The 20,177-nt window shown below is 41.9% G+C and overlaps 1 protein-coding gene across 2 annotated transcripts; it reads right to left on the bottom strand.

The window, feature by feature from the left end:
- Positions 1-9,082: 9,082 nt before the first annotated feature.
- Positions 9,083-19,471, bottom strand: LOC306708312 (protein NLRC3-like). Of its 2 annotated transcripts, none has more exons than XM_079176118.1 (10): positions 18,961-19,471; positions 18,761-18,889; positions 16,684-16,797; positions 15,828-15,906; positions 15,447-15,672; positions 13,489-15,304; positions 13,218-13,391; positions 12,893-13,066; positions 11,415-11,461; positions 9,083-11,275 (listed from the first exon to the last, which is right to left on the bottom strand). In XM_079176118.1, exons 1-10 carry the CDS (start codon positions 19,062-19,064, stop codon positions 10,689-10,691), a joined length of 3,450 nt encoding a protein of 1,149 aa, XP_079032244.1. In that variant the 5' UTR covers positions 19,065-19,471; the 3' UTR covers positions 9,083-10,688. The 2 variants fall into 2 exon arrangements, 1 of the variants encoding a protein (XP_079032244.1); XR_013767450.1 differs by having other exon boundaries at positions 11,175-11,275; positions 11,415-12,688.
- Positions 19,472-20,177: the final 706 nt, after the last annotated feature.

The following is a 20,177-nucleotide window of genomic DNA, read 5'->3' as shown; positions in this document are numbered from 1 at the left end:
ATATATTTTTTGAATTGTTGAGGTAGATTCAAGCTGTATGACTTAAAAGGTAAGGTTTGACACTAATGGGCAATGATTTGTTGTAGAGTGTTCATTGTCCTCAGGTTTATTCAGTGTTTCTACCTTAAGATTTATAACAATATCCTTTCTGAAGTTTACCATCATGTCTTTCCCCTTAAAACCCACCAGTTGTTATTACATTTCGGTTTGTGTATGGATTAAACCATAATGTTGAACTATTTAAGGGACCAGTGTGTAGGATTTGGTGTGGCTGAAGATTACAGCCAGCTGAATCCCCCGACGCTCACTCCTCCTTTTCCAAGACTGCGGTATTGTGAACCGCCAAGTGCAAAACCGCCGTACCGCCAGCTGACTTCCGTTGCTCCTTAAGCTGTGTTTTTATCATATGGATGTCTTCTGAGGGAGGTGAACGGCGGTACCACGGTTCATGTTACCACCACCATGTGTTGGAGAACTACGGTGATCCTCAGGTAACATGACAACACAAAAGGCTATCTCTAGAGACGGTTTTCTGTTTGTCTGTTCTGAAACATGGTGGTACAACATGGCGGACCTCTGAAGATATGAAGAGCTCATTCTAAGCTACGGAAAACACAATGATTCTTAGTTTCAGGTGATTATACACTTTAATATGTACAAATGTAATGTCACTGCAGGTTTTGAATTCTCCATAAGAACAGAGGTGAAACTGACTGTCTCCCTGACTTTCAATAAAAGTCCAATATCATGACATGTTATATCCGTCTAATACTAATTTGATATAACTTATGCTGTGAAATTTGATTTTAAAATGTGATAAGTGGTAAAACGTCATATTTGTTGTAACCTAACGGAAGGCAAATGGATTATTTTAAAATGTGTGTTTCTCTCATTTGACTTCACACATTTACATTGGCTACTACATGCAGAAGCAAAGCTGAAACAGAATGACTTGAACTTATAATTCAAACAGTATTGTGTGTATACTTTGTTTTGTGGGTTTGCCAAACTGCTGCGTGTTTGCACTTGATTACTTCGTATTCAGCATATTTAATAAAGTCATTCTAAAGCCTGGTTTACAACTTTGCAAGAGAAAACATTGTATTAACTGTTCAGAATGAATGTACAATGTCAAGAATAACAGATTTATAATACTGCTGAGTGTCAGACATGTACCTCATGCAAATGTTATTTTATGGAACTTCATTATTAAATGGTCCATTATATAACTTGCTTTATTGACAAGTATTTTGGGATATATTGAGTTTTTTGTATTGTATGTCAACATTACTTTCACAAGTGTTCACAAGTTCATTCTTGAAGTTGGAAATGGTAGTCTGACAAAAGAAAAGAAAAAACTGCATCTCACAGTCTACTTCAGCAGATGTATATAAATATAGGCGATAGGTGACCCCACCTGCTGGCACAGAAACAAAATTGTGTTAAACTTACTAAGTAATTAATAATTCTGGATTAATGTGTGTCATAGCCCTACGCTCTCTGTCGCTCGCTGTCAGTGGCACAGTGTAGGACTACAACAATAGCCAACAAACCACTTTCACAATATTTGGGATTTTACATTTCAACATTGGATCATATTTTACCAGGTAATATCTTTTCACAGCTCTCAAGGGATGCAGCATTTTCCAGATATATATTTGTTTTATAGCAACATAAAGAGTACATAAAGTCTTTATGTATCATTCATCCCAGTTCACAACCGTGTCAGCGAAGGCAGATTGATAAGGGCTGCTTTTGCAGAAGGAACAAACCTGCTGAAGTGAGCGCTTCTGTATCTCCAACCAGGTGGTCGTGGTGTGAAATGTTGGTTTAGGAAGTGATGAGTGTCATGTGATATTGTGAGTGCTGGGCAGGTGGTGTGGGAAGGCAGATTTTGGAGGCAGTACGTGCGATGGTGGTAAGTTTGTGTTTTTTGGAGGTGGTTAACATGGTGAAGAAGCAGTGTAGGAGCCAGGTATGGCCTGTGTTAAGTGGTTTAGTTGCAGGATTGGAAGGAGAGGGGGTGAGAGGGAGCCTTATTTTTTGTTGACCGCTACTTCACGCTATTATCATTGTCTGACCTATGACTGTATGCCAGCATCAACGTTTTTACGTTTACAAATAAACACTCAAAACTCAACCACTGATCCAGAAATAATTTATAGCCAGAAACAGGATGACTCATGTGTGAGTGACGCATGAACCTGAGGGAGGTACAAGCCACAGACCAGCACAACAAGCAGCTGCAAAACTGAGAGAAGAGAGTCTTCACCCTTAGGGGTGACTGGAAGACCCTCAGAAGGAGAGCTGCTTTTTCCAAGTTTAGAGACTGGAGTGCCCTTCTTTTATAGAAGACCCTGTGAGACATTTCTGCCAACAGAAGACAGCTTACAGTGACTGATATATTTTGCACCACATAGACTTTCCTTGAGTTGAAATTGTTTTATGTAACTGTTTTGAGAAAACTTTAATAAACACACATTTGTAAGTGACTGGGACTCAAACTGAAGACTTTGTTTTTTTAGATTAAGTTACCCCTCTTCCCCTGTCTCGGAAACGTGTGATACATATGTGACAACAGACTCTACCAGAGGTAAGTTCCCTGGGTGAAGACTTGGCAGTGTTAGTCAAAAATGGTGAGAAAACTAAAATAGGCAGTAGTACAGACGTTCTACATAACTACTCATACGGGGTGTTAGGGTTACATCCTACAGAGAGCACCTAGGACGTAGCCGTACAAGACTCTCAGAAAGACAATAATTCCGAAATCCTGACGATTCAGCTACGGGGTGAGATAAAAGGCCGAAGGTACTAATAGGGACACTAATCCCCTAAAGGCGGACTACTGACGGAGTCACCACCGTGTACAATTCCTGTAGTGGATTTTTTGAATTTACATGGGGAGGAATGTAAATGGCAGCAAAAAAAACACTGGGCAGATAATATGGCCGGCAATTTAGCAGTAAAAATTCAACGTCAATCGGTCACACACCAATCACAGCCCACCCTCACTTCAAGGAGGTTCATTTAAATATGACTTCCTTCTCACTGATTCTTTCTACACCTATGCTGCTACAGACCGTACCCCTGGCAAAGCTTTTGAAAGTAAGTACTGAAAGACATTGGCTTTTGGTTACTCACCTTATCCGCACTTGCAATGTCTCATCTTGAGCCGAACAATGAGTACAATATCGAAGTGCATCCTTGAAACCCAAGATGACGAGGATGGGTCAGAAGGAAGGATCGAAGAGATCCATACTGTCCGCCGTAGCTCTCGCTTGGCAAGAAAAAACCCTCCTTTAATAAAAAATTGACCAGTGATAAAAATCCTCGAAGCACTCGGTGTGTGTCTGTGTTATCCCCGCTCCCCTCAGGGCAAGTCACGAAATACTTTTCAGTTTTTCGTAGCAAATGTTAAAGATGGGCGTATTCTTTGACATGTCAGAGCCTTCTAGCTGGCCTACAAGTACGTCAGCATTAACATGCGGCTTGATTGGTCAGTGGGCTAGCGTGACTGTTGTTAAACTAGCAAGCAAAACTTTGTAGTAGTAAGAGTTGAAGTTAAAAAATATGTAAGAAGTTTTTACGTGACAACATTTTTAGCGCTTTGGCATGTTTGGCAGGGACAATCCCAACATCTGCTGCCTCTGTCGAGTGGACATTTTTCAGCCCTCAAACGCATTAAAATGTATTCAAGAAATACAACTGGGGAGGCTCGACTGTCTTCACCATGAATCGAGAAGGACCTCTTGCTGGAACTGAACCGCACCGATGTACTGTACAACCGTGGTGTTAAACTCTTTGTAATCAAAGAAAAGAGGATGGACTTTGTCTTTAAATAGTGAACAGCAGCTTTGGTAAGTAAACTACTTTTGTTTTTTTTACATCTGCAGTAGCGTTACTACTGTGTTCATTTTTCTATCGTGTCGTTTTTATGATATGGTTAATATTGTTCCCTCTGATGTGAATAATATTTAAATGGCTCGTGCCCTTGTGTGTGTGTGGTGGAATGTGTGTTTTAGCGCCGCAGTTTTGCTGGATGGATTTTGATTATATGAATTGTCCATTAATGACGCAACATCCCGTCATGCTGCGTCATAGTGATGGACTTGCATCCTTTATAATTTTGTGCGTATTCATGTTTCTGCACTCTGCAGTTAGTGCATTTGTAGCCCTCATAGGTGTTGAGCTTCATGTAACATTGTATTTCACTTGTCAAATGTTACAGTGTTATGTGAATATGCAGTCTTTACACAAAACAAATAATAACCCGTAGCTGTGGCCTCATAATGAGGTTATTAGGAAGTGGTCCAACTGTAGTAGGACAGCACTAAAGGCCCAGGTATGAAATACACAGCATGCCACTGTGAAAGCTATAGGTCGCTGGTCCTCAGCAGCGTACGAATGTTACGTCCGGGAGTCGCAGATAATTGCAGCTCAAAAAGCTATGAGCGCTACCTTGGAGACTACCATTAGTTCCCCAATGCACCATAATAAATGAAAATCATAAGAAAAAATGCTGCAATTGAAAGTGGTTGGCTGGGTTTCACTGCCCGATTTCGGTAGTATGACCTCTTTTGGTATGCATGCTTGCACCTTTTATTCTGAACATAATGTTGGCTGAGGTCTGCAGCATGCTTATGGGGTCAGATCAGTCTCAATAATTGCAAATGCACACAGAAAGACTCACAAATGCAAACAGAAAGATTCACAAATGCGCACAGAACAATTCTCTACAGCTCTACAGATACCTCATATCAGTAGAGACCGGACCAAACTATGTGTGTGTAAACCATATGGTACAAACAATGAGGCCACTAGGCTGCCAGCGTAATGCTGCATTCACACCAAACGCGATTCGCGCCGCGTTAATCGCATTATTCGCGCCGGGGGACTATTTGTGTTCATTCGCGTGAATCGGTGAATCGCGCTGGACGCGCCAGAGAGGGGGCGCGGCTTATCGCCCTGATAGCCGTTCAACTGTCCGCCGTCAACTGTGGAAAAAATAACCTCTATTTTCACTAAAAGATCTCTTTCACTAAAAGGCGTGTACTGAAGCACAACAGTATGATAACATTATGACATTTTAAGAATGGTAAAGGAATAAGAAAATGAGCAGTAGTGTTATACATTGTTTTTTTTAAAGGAAACTAAAGAAAATTGAAACCGTAAAGTAAAGTGCCATCACATAGTCTGTGTATAACTGACAACATAACACCAACAAAACCAACAAACCAGAAAAACCAACCTCAAGATACAGTGTGTAAATATAAGGTAACCATGTGACAGAGTGTGTGCAGAACAACTGAAGAAGGTAAAAGTTGTTGTAGACAAACAGGTGTGTAGGGTAGTATGGAGGCAGCAGATCAGTCTGGAGTCCAGACCTGGGGAAAAGACTACAGACACTCTGTAGTCACTCACACACACACACTCAGTCCAGCTTCTCCTTGTGAACCAGTTTGGGGGCGTCCACAAAGTCTTGGCCATTGAAAAGGATGATAGTGGCTGTGATGGCACTAGCAGCCCCCCAGAACAGCACGTAGGCCAGGGTCTCTGTCCATGTGTCACCTACAAGACAAATTGCAGTCATTTTTTCTGGTCGTCAAAACCACAAGAAGCGGTCTCCTGAAGCTCTTCAGCTAAAGGCAGAGGTGCTTCAGCCACGGCCGTACATCTCACACACATCTGACCAGATTCACTTCTATTTTAATGAATACAGTCTACACAGGCAGAGTGACAGCTGCATTTCATTAATCCCATACACATGCAGCTCTGACGTCTATTTCTTTGGTTATACACGGACTATAGCGGCTGTGTGTTGGGCTGACTGACTGTACTGTGCTGCTACTGTGCTTCTGCGTCGACACAGACGGAGGAGTGAAATATGTCCATCAGCATGATTCTCTGGAACGAACTTGCAACCGTGTTCTCCTACCATAGCACAAACTCCCCCCTGTGCTGCTGTCAGCTGATCGAACACCATGCGATTCTGCATAATCATTAGGCGCATCAATGTCAATTCTTCGTGAATACCTTTAACTGCTAACGTCGATGCATACTCAGCGTCATTCTAGAGCATACATAGCAATTTGAGTTATTCCCTGCATTTGCAACATGCTTTGCATAGCGCCACCACATATTGGATGAAAAAAATGTGTTGTCCGTCAGATAACCACAATTGTTGTGTTTCAACAATGCTGCGTCTATGTCGACTAGAGTCGTTGTGGGTGATGTCGTCTGTGTCCGTCAAGTCGATGGAATCGGACAGAGTGATGTTACTGGCATAATATTTATGTGCTGCTTCAATCTCCCATAATACAAAAAGAAAAAATAACCATTAATGCAAACAGAGATCTTATACAGAAAAGAACTTGTGTCCTCCTACTCTCTGTAGAGGACTCCATGGTCTGCATACATCCCCCTCTCTGATTTGTATTACTTTATGGCGGTGTCATTAATTCTCGGGTTTCTCTCACAGTGCACAATACATTCAGTAACTCCTTTTAGTTTAAACCTTCTACAAGTAAACATATTGTAACACATCATATCCATGCTAGGAGCGCTTTAAATTTAAATTCCTCACAATTCCCCCCTTTCTTAATATTAAACAGTTGTATCCATCAATGCATCATCTACTCATAACTGGTTGCCCTGTATATCTGTTTCAATAATTGTCGATCTATCTCTGCAGGAATCCACTTGAACATCTGCATTAACAATTCTTGAGGCTAATACATTCAAAAGCATTTCTAACAGTTCTCGTGTAGCATTTCTAAAATAAGTACAAGCTGTGTAGGGAAAAGGATCATTCTTTACACATAGGTGTCATCATGATGTGTAAGCAGAATAGGTGTTACAATTTACATGGTAAAAACAGTAGACAACACATTGTGCCTCTAAGGCCACATAGTTGTGGTGAATTTGCTTTTCACTTGTGTCAATTTAGTCATACATCAAGAGATTATAACCTGCATAGTACAGTTTATCAAAGTAAAAGTATAAGATTCAATCTCCTTCCATGTCCTATCTTCTATATTCCTAAAGTCCTATCACTGAGTTGAAAGACTTAGATTTTAGCTCTAATTTAATTCAATGGTTGCGATTTTTTATGACGTTACCAAATACAAAATGTGGATCTGTCTTTACAACAAAATTAAAAATTACAGACAAAATTCCAAAATGGCATTACATATCCCCCCTTTGCCACGCTATCTCTGCTGTAAACTAATTTAGCGTAACAATGGAAGCGATCATGTGGCAATTGTCTAGGCTTATTCATTCACAATTTTATAATAATTGAATATCACAAGTAAGGACATTTTCTGCAGGCATACTTAAGGCACAATTCTACAGGCATCAGCTGCAGAAATTCCTGTTCAAGAGAAACAAATCTGTTATGCATCTCTCCATCTTTGTTACTGTAGAGTTTATCAGGATCCTTTGTGCATCTGAAGTCAGTGTATTGAGTCTGACTTGCTGACGGTCAGACATCACAGCATTCCTGGGCCTCGTAAAAGAACACTTGTGGAATCTCCCCTTTTACAACTCAGATTGTGTGGGAGACAGAGAAACAGAGACAGCAACAGTACTTTTGTCCAATAAACTCATTATAACCATTATAACATAACCTTTCCACTTCTCTAAGTCATACTTCCTCTAGTTCACGTAACATATGTGCTGTGCAGTGAAGTGAATCAGCCTGCATGTGACATTCCAAACATCTATACCTTAATAGTTAACGTGACTTGTTTTAACTTTCCAAATCCTTCAATTTCATTTGAATACATCTGATATGAGTGGTGTTTGTCTAGTTTTTAATGTGTGTATTAAATGTACAAGTTTGTCATCTAAAAAAATCTAAAGTTAACTCACCCTCTTGTAATGTGTGATCACCGGTCCATCACTAGGGGTCCACTCCGCTTGCCTGCTGCACCCCCCCAGTCTGATTGCTGATTGTCGATCCTTCACCCACTCCTTGTTCATGGAGGATGAGCAGCCTCTTCTTTGATGTTCAAGCTGCCACTTTTATGGCACCCAAAGTCTTCAGTTGGTGTGCGTCAAAGTCTCAAAGTCTCCGCCCCCCCTTCAGCAGTAAATGTTAGAACACATCTTCGCTTATCTGTAGTTGGCTACAATGTTGCGAGATAAAATAAAAAAATGACAATCCAATTAACTCACCCTTTGTGTGTGTGTGACCCCCCTGCTGCGAGCATGGTGTCTGTCTGTCTGTCTGTCTGTCTGTCTGTCTGTCTGTGTGTCTGTGTGTGTGTGTGTGACCACTGCATTCGTCTCTCTCTCCCTCTGCTTTCCAGTCTGCTTTAACGGTTTACATTTCTTTCTTTCCCTCTTGGACATCAATTTACTTCTATCTGCTTCACCTTTTTCTCTGAAAAACACTCCAAGTTGATCCAATTTTTCGTAGGCAAAAACTGCCTTTTCAAGGAACCCCAATTTGATCCATCCTTCCAATTATTTGTCTGATTATCAAAACATCATTATGTATATTACCAAAAATATTCTATGTCCCTATTCAGTGTACGTTTATCCCAATTTGACTCAAAAAACAAACAAATAAACAAAATCAAAAAACAAAACCCCAAATAAACTAAACCTAAAATAAACTAAACAAACAAACCAATTTTTTCAGAGTAAATTTTCCAAATTTCAGTATCTCACCGGATGTTTAAAAGTGTAATACCGAAACAAGATACATTGAGAAAAGAAGTTTGTCTTTTCTCTGCAGTCATTCATCACTGTGGTACCACATTCCTCACATTCCAAACAGTGTTTCCTCTTTTATCAAACAGCTCACACTTTTTCACACTGCTCACAGACCATTGTCTCTCCTCACACAACATTTATCCGACGTCTTCAAACTTACACCAATTATTCCAAATATAAACTAGTTCGGGCCGTACCCGATATTTTCTTAATCATCTCTTTTATCTATTTATTTAAGGTAAGCACTGGAGCAGGCCTTTAGCTTCCAGCTTCAAACAATTCATTCACACCATACGTTACCCTTTCGTACAACACAACTTTCAACAATGTGACAACATTTATCACAAAATACAACAGTTAATACAATGTACTATTATCCCTTTATTTCTTATTTATCCACCCCAGATTATAATCCTCTATCAGTATTCGTTTGCTGCGGTCTCTCCCTTTTTCCCAGGCTTTCAGAGATGCTGACCACTCGATACCTTCACTAAGTTTTCCTATAAACTACCTACACAGATTTTATTAAAAAGGTTCTGTTTACCTGTTCGTCTTTGGGCCCAGAAGGTATCTAGTGTCAACAAACTCGTCCAGTCCGTGTTCGAGGTCTAATATCATGTCATTCCACATTCACATTCCTTTTCCTTTTCCTGGGAGCATTCTTCAACATCAGTTCAAACCTGATACTGATATATATTTTTTACCATTACAGTTCTCAACAGGCTGTATGGATTCATGATATCACAGTAAATATAAATGATACAATATCAACAAGTTACACTCATTTTCTGCCAAGCGTAAGATTATATAACAGAGTAAACTGTTAAATATAAGTACTCTTCAGCAAGGTTATTGACTGCTCCCTTTATGAGGGAGGAGTCCTATTCCTGAGCAATACAATGGTTATAGTACAATCGTGTGTGTGTGTGTGTGTGTGTGTGTGTGTGTGTGTGTGTGTGTGTGTGTGTGTGTGTGTGTGTGTGTGTGTGTGTGTGTGTGTGTATCATGATGAATAGGCCAAAGGGCTGCATCTGTGTCTGCTATTAAGATGATCTAATTTACTCATCTTAACCATTGGTGATTAAAAAAGCATATCTGATCACACGTTAATACATGAATGAACATCACTGAAACATGATCATCATGAAATGAACACATGATCAGTAAGAATACAAATCAAAGAATGAAAAGTGAAACCATGACACATTCTGAATTATAATATATCTTCATTGAATAAACAGCTGAGTTGGTTCTTGATCAGTAGTTTGGTTCAAACTTCTTTTGTCTCTTTTGATTTGTTTCTATGAGTTTCATCAAACTAGCACACAGTCAGTGATGAATGAAGTGAAAGTGAACAACACCACGTGAAGAATGAAGCTGATTTAACTAATCCTTCATTTCATACAGTGTTGGGATGGATTTGGACATTTCTGCTTTGACGTGATGTTTATGTGCTTTATTATCTAGAATCATCCAAAACTTTGATTTCTTTTGATTTCAACGTCACTTCTCACAGTTTGTTCATTTGTTACACGATGATCAAAGAAGATGAATTTAGTTTGTTCAAATCAAAACAACTCTTTACAACTTGTGGTTCTTTTTCCACAGATGCTGAATTTGATCCAGAAAGACTCTTGTTTGACATTCGGAGGTTTTTCTGAACACAAAAATGTTTCAAGACAACAAAGTTCAGTTTTCTACACAAAGTCAAAGATGTTTTCACAGCTTCTCTCAGACAACACATCATGTCAGGTCATTACATGGACCTCGCTCAGCTCCTTCAGACCTCCATCTGCAACACCACAAGTCCTAGAGAGCTCTCAACCCCCCAGAGTCCAGACCAGCTCAGGTACCCCTCACCTGCTCCAACTGCATCTACAACCACTGAGAGATCAGGTTGGTACCAACTAACATCAGCTGTGTGTGATCCTGTACACACTGAACTATCTGGTCAGCAGAGAGAACGTCTATCTAGCAGGAGGAGACTCTCCCTCCTCCAGAGAACACAGAGACACTGAGGAACCAAACCTGGACCTGGAGATGAACCTGAACCCAGGATAAAGAGGTTCAGCAAATGTGGTGTTGAAGGTGTGGAGGTGGATCAGTGTGTCAGAGAAGACTCTGTAGAAGGACAGAGAGCCAGCAGGACAGTCCACATACACTGCTACTCTACCAGAGGAGGAGGAGGAGGAGGAGGAGGAGGAGGAGATGGGTGTTCTTGTCTTATTGTGATAGACATAGTAACGACCATCTTCATCAGAGCATCTCAGACTCCAGGACTGATCATTCTCTCCAAACCAACAGTCATCACCGTCTCCTTTCCTCCTGATTCCTCTGTAACTCACTGATATAGTAACCTCTCCTCTCCACTCAACCTCCCAGTAACAGCGACCAGTCAGACCAGTGCTACACAGCAGCTGAGACCAGTGGTCAAATCTGTCTGGATGATCAGGATATGACTGAACCTCCTTCACATGTGTCACCTTCCTGTTGTTGACAGACAGTTTGAGGTTTCTGTTCACTGTGTTTGTGTCGAGTGTGAGTTCACAGGAATCTGATGGAGAGAACAAGACACAACACAGCTGCAGTTATTAATCTATCATCTGTTTGATGATGACATCAGAGATGTGAATGAGTGATGTCACAGTTTGAAGATGCTTTGTTTTCATGAATCAAACTCAAAGCACACTTACACTTCCTCAGACCTGGTCTGAACCATCGGACTCCAGCAGGCTCCACCCTGAAAGGAGGAGGGGGGTCAGAGCAGCATGAAACATGGACATTACATCGCTCTCACACACAGAGCTTTGTTATTCATGTTCACATGGAGCACTTATTATTCATCAGCTCATACTCTTAGACTTCACTGGGGCTTCTTCTGATTGGCCCATGACGACAGCTCATGATGTTCACTTGTTCATGATATATTATTATCAGTATTATATTGACAATCATCCATTTCAGACTCAGTTTCCTCCACCAGTCAGTCAGTAAATCACATGTTTAAACCTGCATCAATTGATTTCTTTGTCCACTTGTGGTTCAGTGAAAACAAGCTGTAAACACAACATGTGACATATTATCAGCTTATAAAGTAGTTGTGTCTAACATGATGTCAACCAGCTGCTTCCACATCCAGCAGTTACACATCAACATGATGACTCATCAGGAGTCTTTGTGTTTGTGTCTCCTGATGAATGTTAGTCCACTATTCTCTCTCTTATAGCTCTGTGTTTGGTCTCCACCACCTCCTGAGGGAAACATCTGTCTCTTTAGCTGCTAAATGCTCCTCTATGTTCACCAGCTAGTCTCTGACTGAGTCTGTCTGCTGTTTGCTGCTGAGCAGGTAGTGAACAGTGGCTTCATCACAGCTTGTTGGATGAAAACAGCTGCTGCTGGAAACACTGAGACTGAACCAAACAGGAAATGCGCTGCAGAACCAAAACTAGGAGCTAAAAGAGGCTAGAAAGCTCTGTAGAGCTGCAGAGATGGAGACAGTTCTCTGTGGGTTCATCACCACCACACGACTCTTCACCATCACACAGAGTCAGCTGATCCGTTGTCAATATAGAAGTATTGATTATTGGATGTTCTGGTCCTGACAAGCGACCTGACACACCATGTCCACAATCAGCTGTTGGTTCTTCACTGAGCGTCTGTGGCCGACTGTCACCTGTAGTTTCAACAAGTCGACTCTTATCAGCCAGGGAACTGGCTCTCAGTGCAGAACAAACCACAACCAGGTAAAGCTGAACTCCTTCAAAACAGAAAACATTCCTATTGTGATTATTTATTGTTTGTTTGTCTTTTCACAATAATGTCTGGACTAAAGGTCAACACACACAAGCATCAAAACATCAAACTATTGTTTGTTATGAGCCCACAAACCTGCAGCGTGATGACGTTGACTCATGTCAACCCACCATGATGCCCGTCTTCGTGTCAGGATACACCACTGTCCTATTTCCTAATGTTGAAACAAGACAACGCTCCAGAAAAACAACAGTTCCATCACTTTCCCTCCCTGTTTGGGATCATCCTGGCTACTGTTCCCTGACTACTTCTGTCTGCATTGATGGTCTGATGTGGGACAGTGTGACAGAGAAAAAGTCTCCAGCTCTACCTCCTCTATCAGACTGACTGTCTGTGGCTGCAGCAGGCCTCTTCATACCTGAGAGTTTCCAGTCTCCAGTGTGGATCCTCCAGTCCAGTAGACGGCAGCTTCACTCCTGAGTCTCCTGGATGATTGTAGCTCAGATCCAGCTCTCTCAGATGGGAGGGGTTGGAGCTCAGAGCTGAGGCCAGAGAAGCACAGCCTTCCTCTGTGATCAGACAGCCTGACAGGCTGCAAGCACACAAAACAACACACATGTCACATGATCTGAGGGAATCTGTGAGGGCTGGAAGTTTTATGTTTATTACTGTCATCACCAATCTGTTTGTGTGTAAACTTTAAACTTAGTACTTGGTCTAAAAAAAGTAATTCACAGGGTCACCTGAGAGTCTCCAGTGTACACTGTGGATTCTCCAGTCCAACAGACAGCAGCTTCACTCCTGAATCCTGCAGGTCGTTGTTACTCAGGTCCATCTCTCTCAGACTAGAGGACTGGGAGCTGAGAACTGAGGACAGAGCTTCACAGCTTCTCTCTGAGAGGTTACAGTCACTGAGTCTGAAGAGACAATAATGAAGAAAAAATAAACAATAAGTAGAAAAGACAGCAGCGTATTTAAGTTATGAGATATGAATCTAACTCTCTCTGTACTTACAGAGCTTTGTTGGAGGCTTTGACCACTGGCAGCAGCCTCAGAAGAGCCTCCTCTGAAGCAGAGTATTTCTTCAGGTCAAACACGTCCAGATCTTTTTCTGATGACAGTAAGATGAAGACCAGAGCTGACCACTGAGCAGGAGACAGTTTATCTGTGGAGAGACGTCCTGAACTCAGGGACTGTTGGATCTCCTCCACTAGAGAATGATCATTGACTTCATTCAGACAGTGGAACAGATTGATGCTTTTCTCTGGAGACACATTCTCACTGATCTTCTTCTTGATGTACTGGACTGTTTCCTGATTGGTCTGTGAGCTACTTCCTGTGTGTGTCAGCAGACCTCGTAGGAGAGTCTGATTGGTCTCCAGAGAAAGACCCAGGAGGAAGCGGAGGAACAAGTCCAGGTGTCCATTTGGACTCTTCAAGGCCTTGTCCACAGCACTCTGGTAGAGGCGTGTTAGTTCAGGTTTGCCTCTAGACACTTCAGACAACCGGGAGGTTGTTGGTTCTTCTGACAGCAGATTGACTCCAGAGTTGATGAAGGTCAGATGGACATGAAGAGCAGCCAGAAACTCCTGAACACTTAGATGGACGAAGCAGAAGACCTTGTCCTGGTACAGTCCTCTCTCCTCTCTAAAGATCTGTGTGAACACTCCTGAGTAGACTGAGGCTGCTCTGATATCGATGCCACACTCTGTCAGGTCGGATTCATAGAAGATCAGGTTTCCTTTCTGCAGCTGATCAAAAGCCAGTTTTCCCAGAGACTCAGTCATCTCCCTGCTCTCTGGACTCCAGTGTGGATCTGTCTCAGCTCCTCCATCATACTTGACCTTCTTCAGTTTGGACTGAACCACCAGGAAGTGGATGTACATCTCAGTCAGGGTCTTGGGCAGCTCTCCTCCCTCTCTGGTATTCAACACATCCTCCAGAACTCCAGCAGTGATCCAGCAGAAGACTGGGATGTGGCACATGATGTGGAGGCTTCGTGAGGTCTTGATGTGGGAGATGATCCTGCTGGTCTGCCTCTTATCTCTGAATCTCTTCCTGAAGTACTCCTCCTTCTGTGGGTCAGTGAACCCTCTGACCTCTGTCACCATGTCGACACACTCAGGAGGGATCTGATTGGCTGCTGCGGGTCGTGTGGTTATCCAGAGGCGAGCAGAGGGAAACAGTTTCCCCCTGAAGAGGTTTGTCAGCAGCACATCCACTGAGGTGGACTCTGTAACATCAGTCAGGACCTCATTGTTGTGGAAGTCCAGAGGAAGTCGACACTCATCCAGACCGTCAAAGATGAACAGAACCAGGAACTCTTCAAACCTGCAGATTCCTGCTTCTTTGGTTTCACTGAAGAAGTGATGAACAAGTTCCACCAAGCTGTACTTCTTCTCTTTCAGCACATTCAGCTCTCTGAAAGGGAATGGAAATGTGAACTGTATGTCCTGGTTGGCTTTGTCTTCAGCCCAGTCCAGTGTGAATTTCTGTGTTAAGACTGTTTTCCCAATGCCAGCCACTCCCTTTGTCATCACGGTTCTGATTGGTTCCTCTCCTCCAGGTGAGGCTTTAAAGAGGTCTTCTTGTCTGATGGTTGTTTCTGGTCTGTGTGGTTTCCTGGATGCTGTTTCAATGTGTCTGACCTCATGTTCATCATTGAGCTCTGCAGTCCCTCCCTCTGTGATGTAGAGCTCTGTGTAGATCTGATTCAGAAGGGTTGGGTTTCCTGCTTTAGCGATTCCCTCAAACACACACTGGAACTTCTTCTTCAGGTTAGATTTGAGTTCACGCTGACAAACTGCAGGATGACTTCCTGAATGACTTTCTGAATAAAAACAAAGAACATCAATGAATAAATGATTAGACAAATATGTCAACACATCTGAATACATGTTGGTCCATCTCTTGAGACGTTAGTAAACGTCCCATTTATCCAGCATGTTAAATCTTTAGAGAAATCCTCTTACTGCTCTGCAGACAGTCAGCCAGCTCCTCCTGCTTCATCCTCCTCAGGAAGTTTATTGTGATCTTCAGAAATGCCTCTCTGCTGCTCCTCCTCTGCTCTTCATCCTCACCGTTCAGCACCTCATCCTCCCTCTGACTCTCTAAGCATTCTGGGTAATCTGAACTCACAACCTTCTGGATCTTCTTCAGCTCGTTCTTCACAAAAGTGACGATGTTCTCCTCCAGCAGCTGGAACAGAACATTCTCTGAATGACACAAACTAAAACCATGGAACCAAACATCAGATCCATGTTGGACAGACTGACAATCCACTGGTCTACAAAGTGCAGCATGGAGATAATTGTGAACAGAATAGATGTAAAAGTAGTTGTACATGTACAGACCATAAATATGGAGTCCAGGTGTGTTTGATGCTGCTGGGCAGACTGACCTCTGGGAACCTCTGAGCTCTCCTGGTCCTCTCTGTGGAGGAATCATGAAGAATCAGCTCACATTGTGTTTGTACCATTAACACAAATACAACAATTAGTTAAAGATGTTGTGTTCTGTCATGATTGATCACGATGAAAACCAGATGAAAATAGGTTCTTATCTCTGCTTTTATTGGACAGTAAAGGTTATTTTATTGGCAGCACGGTATTGTCAAAAACTATATTGTAGGTCAAATTCATACCGGTTTACTTTATACCTTCTATACCTTCCACCTCTCGATACAACTACAACTAGAAACAACTAGAATCACATCTAATGTGATACTTTTTCATATTTGGTGTAGTTTCTATTCTACCATTGTATTGTTAGTCAGATGTACCAAGACCTAATACTGTTGATCTGCCACATCATTGAAACAAAGGGTCTGTGTTTGGTTTTGTTCACAGCACCATTGGGGAGACTTCCTCCTCCGAGTCTTTCTAGTCTCCAGACCTCTGCAACTAGAGTTACATTACATTACATTACATTACAGTCATTTAGCTGACGCTTTTATCCAAAGCGACTTACAATTCAGATGCTATCATACCGTAGGCACAGCTACGGGAGTAAAAGAGTTAGGATTATATCCAGAAAGCTACTTCCTGCCTGATGTAAAACCTACATTAATTAGTTAAAGATATTGCGTCATGTCATGATCATAATGAGAAATGAGATCATAATGACAGATCAAAGACTATAAATGATAGACGACCGAAGTTGTATCTGTGTAACAGCTAGTCATCTGTCTCATCTGTTTTAAGAACTTACTCTGGGTCATAAGAACGGCGTCCATCTTTGAAGTCAATCATACGACCATTAGACCAATCACTCTTCATGGACACACAGCTGGGTACAGGAGACTTTTCTCTCTGCTGCTGTGAACTGATAGAAACACTGACATTACATCATCATTCAATCATGAAGAATCGGCTCACATTGCGTCTGTCCAGGGAGCTACACGTGAGCCGTCCTCTTTGTTTACCTTTTGTTAACAACTTACGTCTCCATGCGTCCTCTGGTTATCCCGTGTTTAACGTCACATTGCAATGAATTGTGGGTAATTCCCTTTGGCAAAGTCTGCATCCAATGCTGGCTTACTAAAAGGGTTCATAAAGGGCTCAAAATGTCTGTCAGAGAGCCTCAAACACTCGATGATTTGACAGTGAGACAGAACTATTATTACTTATTTCAGTATTATAGCACTCACTCGTACTATTATATAGTTTACACCACACCTTACTAACGGGCCTTTGCTGTCCGGGCCCCTCAGCGGTGGAACTCTCTCCCTGGTAATCTAAGGCTGGAAAATTAACTTTCCTCTTTGCACCCGAGAGCCCTCCAATTGGGGGGGGGGGAAGGGGGGGGGGGGGGGGGGGGGGGGGGGGGGGGGGCGAAGAGTACACAAATGTAGTACAAATCACTTCTGAGAACGAATGAAATATTTTTTTCAAAAACCTACATGACGAAGAAATTCTGATGAAATGGACCATGTAACCTATTTTAATCATATATATAGACAAAGTAATTCAAGATACTACAAGTACTACCACAAGTTCACCTATTTTCTGCCAGGAGAAGGCGAGCAATGTTCACCGTTACCGATCCCAGCCGCGACCTACGCCACTTCCACAGACAAAGCGCATATCAAACAGCATGAGGACAAGACACTGAATCGAACTATATCTTCCAAATTCTTCTCCTTCACCATTAAAAAGTTACAATACTCAGCCCATCATCATGAAAATTGAAACGCTGCGTACCTTTTAGATGTTTTTCTGGAAGAAAATCGCCCCCAAAATGTAATCCTTTTCCTCATGTACAGCAGCTCTCTGTCCTCCGTTCTTCGAAAAAACTCAGTCTCTACGAGCTTCTATGACGAATGAGTAATAATTTCAGTTTTGGCCAATGGGTTTGACCCATGGGGGCGGACCACGGTTTTCGATTATTTTATTGGCTTAAAATTCTGTCAAACAACTCAAAGAACCTATCACTACACTGCCCATACTCTTCCAGATTCAGATCTGTGTCACATGCGCAAATCGGCCAATCACAGGCTTTGGTAAGGTTCAATTGCATTCAGTAAAACTGAAATTCAGACGAAAATGAGCCATGTTTTACAGGTTATTATATGGCCCAGGCTCTCAAAATGATGCCAAACTGCTGTATTAGATAGATTGAACACTATTAGTGTTAAAGAAGTGAAATATATAGTTATATAGTATATAAAAGTACAGTAAAAAAGCTATATGTGCTGCTTCCAAAATCAGAATTGATGTTGGCTGACCTCAGCTGACCTGTACACCGGCCTTGATTTCTCAGGCATACTTCACTCTATCAAAGCCAATTTCTTTTTTAAGGACTGCTGACATGTTGTGAGATGATTTGGGAGAGTTTAGGCCTTCGTCTGCATCATTTCAAATCAATAAAAGTGCTTTTATTTCAGGCGAACCTGAACATTTTCAATTTGAGCTGTGTGTGTAACATTCATCCAGCATTTACCAGTAACATATACAATGATATGTACATATGTTAACAAAGCTCACATTTATTTGTGTTATTATGCCATTTAAATTATTCAAATAGACCTTGTAGTTCGAGATTTACACTCTCTTGACCATGGTATGACATTTTCGAGCAGAGGTCTCAAAATAGGCTTAGGGTTTAAGAGGTTTTAAATCTCTTCTGAAGACTCACTTTTACCGTTTGGCTTATTTTTACATCTGACGCATTTTATTTATTTAAAATCGTATTTTACCGGTTTGATTGTGTTTCTCATTTGCTTTATGTTTTGCTTTGGAAAGTTACTATTTAAATAAAGTTTTCATCATCAGTTTGAAATCCTCACCTTTGATCAACAGAGTGGCGTCCATCTTTGAAGTATATAGGAAGATCTTTAGACCGGTCACTCTTCATGGACACACAGCTAGGTTCAGGTTCAGGTCCAGGTCCAGGACAGTGTGGTCCCTGGTGGATCCTGGTCACATGTAGAAACAGTCAGTGAATGAAAGTCTTTGAGACATGGACAGTTAGAGACGGTCATCTCACCTCTGAGCTTTGGTGTGGCTGGTTTTAGAGGGAGGGACTCCCTCCTCTCTGTCCTCACACTGATTCATAGCAGAGTCCACACCTTCACACAAACACAACAACATTATTTCTCTTCATCATGACAAACACACACAGCTCATTCACCTCAATACTAAAGACACTCATGGGACAGTTTCCATGTTGTTGTCACTTTGAGCTGCAGAGTCATCTCTAAGAAATGACGTTCACAATGCTCTTTAGTCTGTTGGCTTGTTTGAAGACTAGAGGAAGACTCTTCATGTGGCTTTTTATTGGTCTCTCTTTGGGGATGACGTCACTTTTCATGTCTCTGTGACGTCATCGGGGCCGATGGATATCAAACAGGAAGCTGTTTATAACAGGCGAGGCTGATAACGACTTCAGTAACATTGGACGTGACGTTTGAGGCCCACATGGAGAAATACATGCTTTCTTCACTTGTGTCCTTTCCTTCCTTCCTTATTCCAGTCCACCACTGCGGTGAAACCAGCCGCCCCCGTGTTCAGAGTGTTTGATCTCACGTTTACGGTGAAGCAGAGGAACAGATGTGGGACAGATGTGGGGAGCCGATGGAAGGAACCAAAGGGACTTTTGATTTCAGTCTCACAACACAAGTTCCAGAAATACTTGATGTTCGTCTTCAATGAAGTGAGTAGAAATGGAGTTAAAGCTAGAAACAGCATGGATGGTCCTCCCACCCTCGTGCATGTGGAGGGTTCTGGCTGGACGCTGGTTCAGAAGACATTGCACTTCCTCGTCTATCAGTCGCTGCGTGAACGAGTCAGATGGTGTTTCCTGCGTGGAGCAGCGGTGTCGTCGTCTTATATGTTCAATGTTTGGAATTTATCTATACAATATTAAATGTGAGCCCATAAAGATGGAAGAACAAATGTAAGCTGTGAATGTGCTTCAGTGTTTGTAACATAACAGACTGTCAAAGTAAAAGCAGCTCTCTAAACTCTCTGTGTCTCCTGGAGGTCTGACAGTAATCTAGTAGAACTCGTTGGCAGAGGAGACGAGTGAGGAGTCCAGAGAAAAGGACCGGCAGTGAATCCAGAGGCTGAGAGAGGAAAGTGGACTCAACTGGCTGTTAGTTGAACCCTTCAATGAAACACTGTGAGCTTTCATCTGCAGATGTTTAGTGATGTGTTGTCACAATGTAGTGTGCATCATTTATTGTTACATGTAACCTGAATCTC

The sequence above is a fragment of the Pholis gunnellus genome (genome assembly GCF_910591455.1).
Source record: "Pholis gunnellus genome assembly, chromosome: 16".
Classification (NCBI taxonomy): Eukaryota; Metazoa; Chordata; class Actinopteri; order Perciformes; family Pholidae; genus Pholis; species Pholis gunnellus.
Note: the sequence above shows the minus strand (reverse complement) of the source record. Positions and strands in the feature narration are given on the sequence as shown.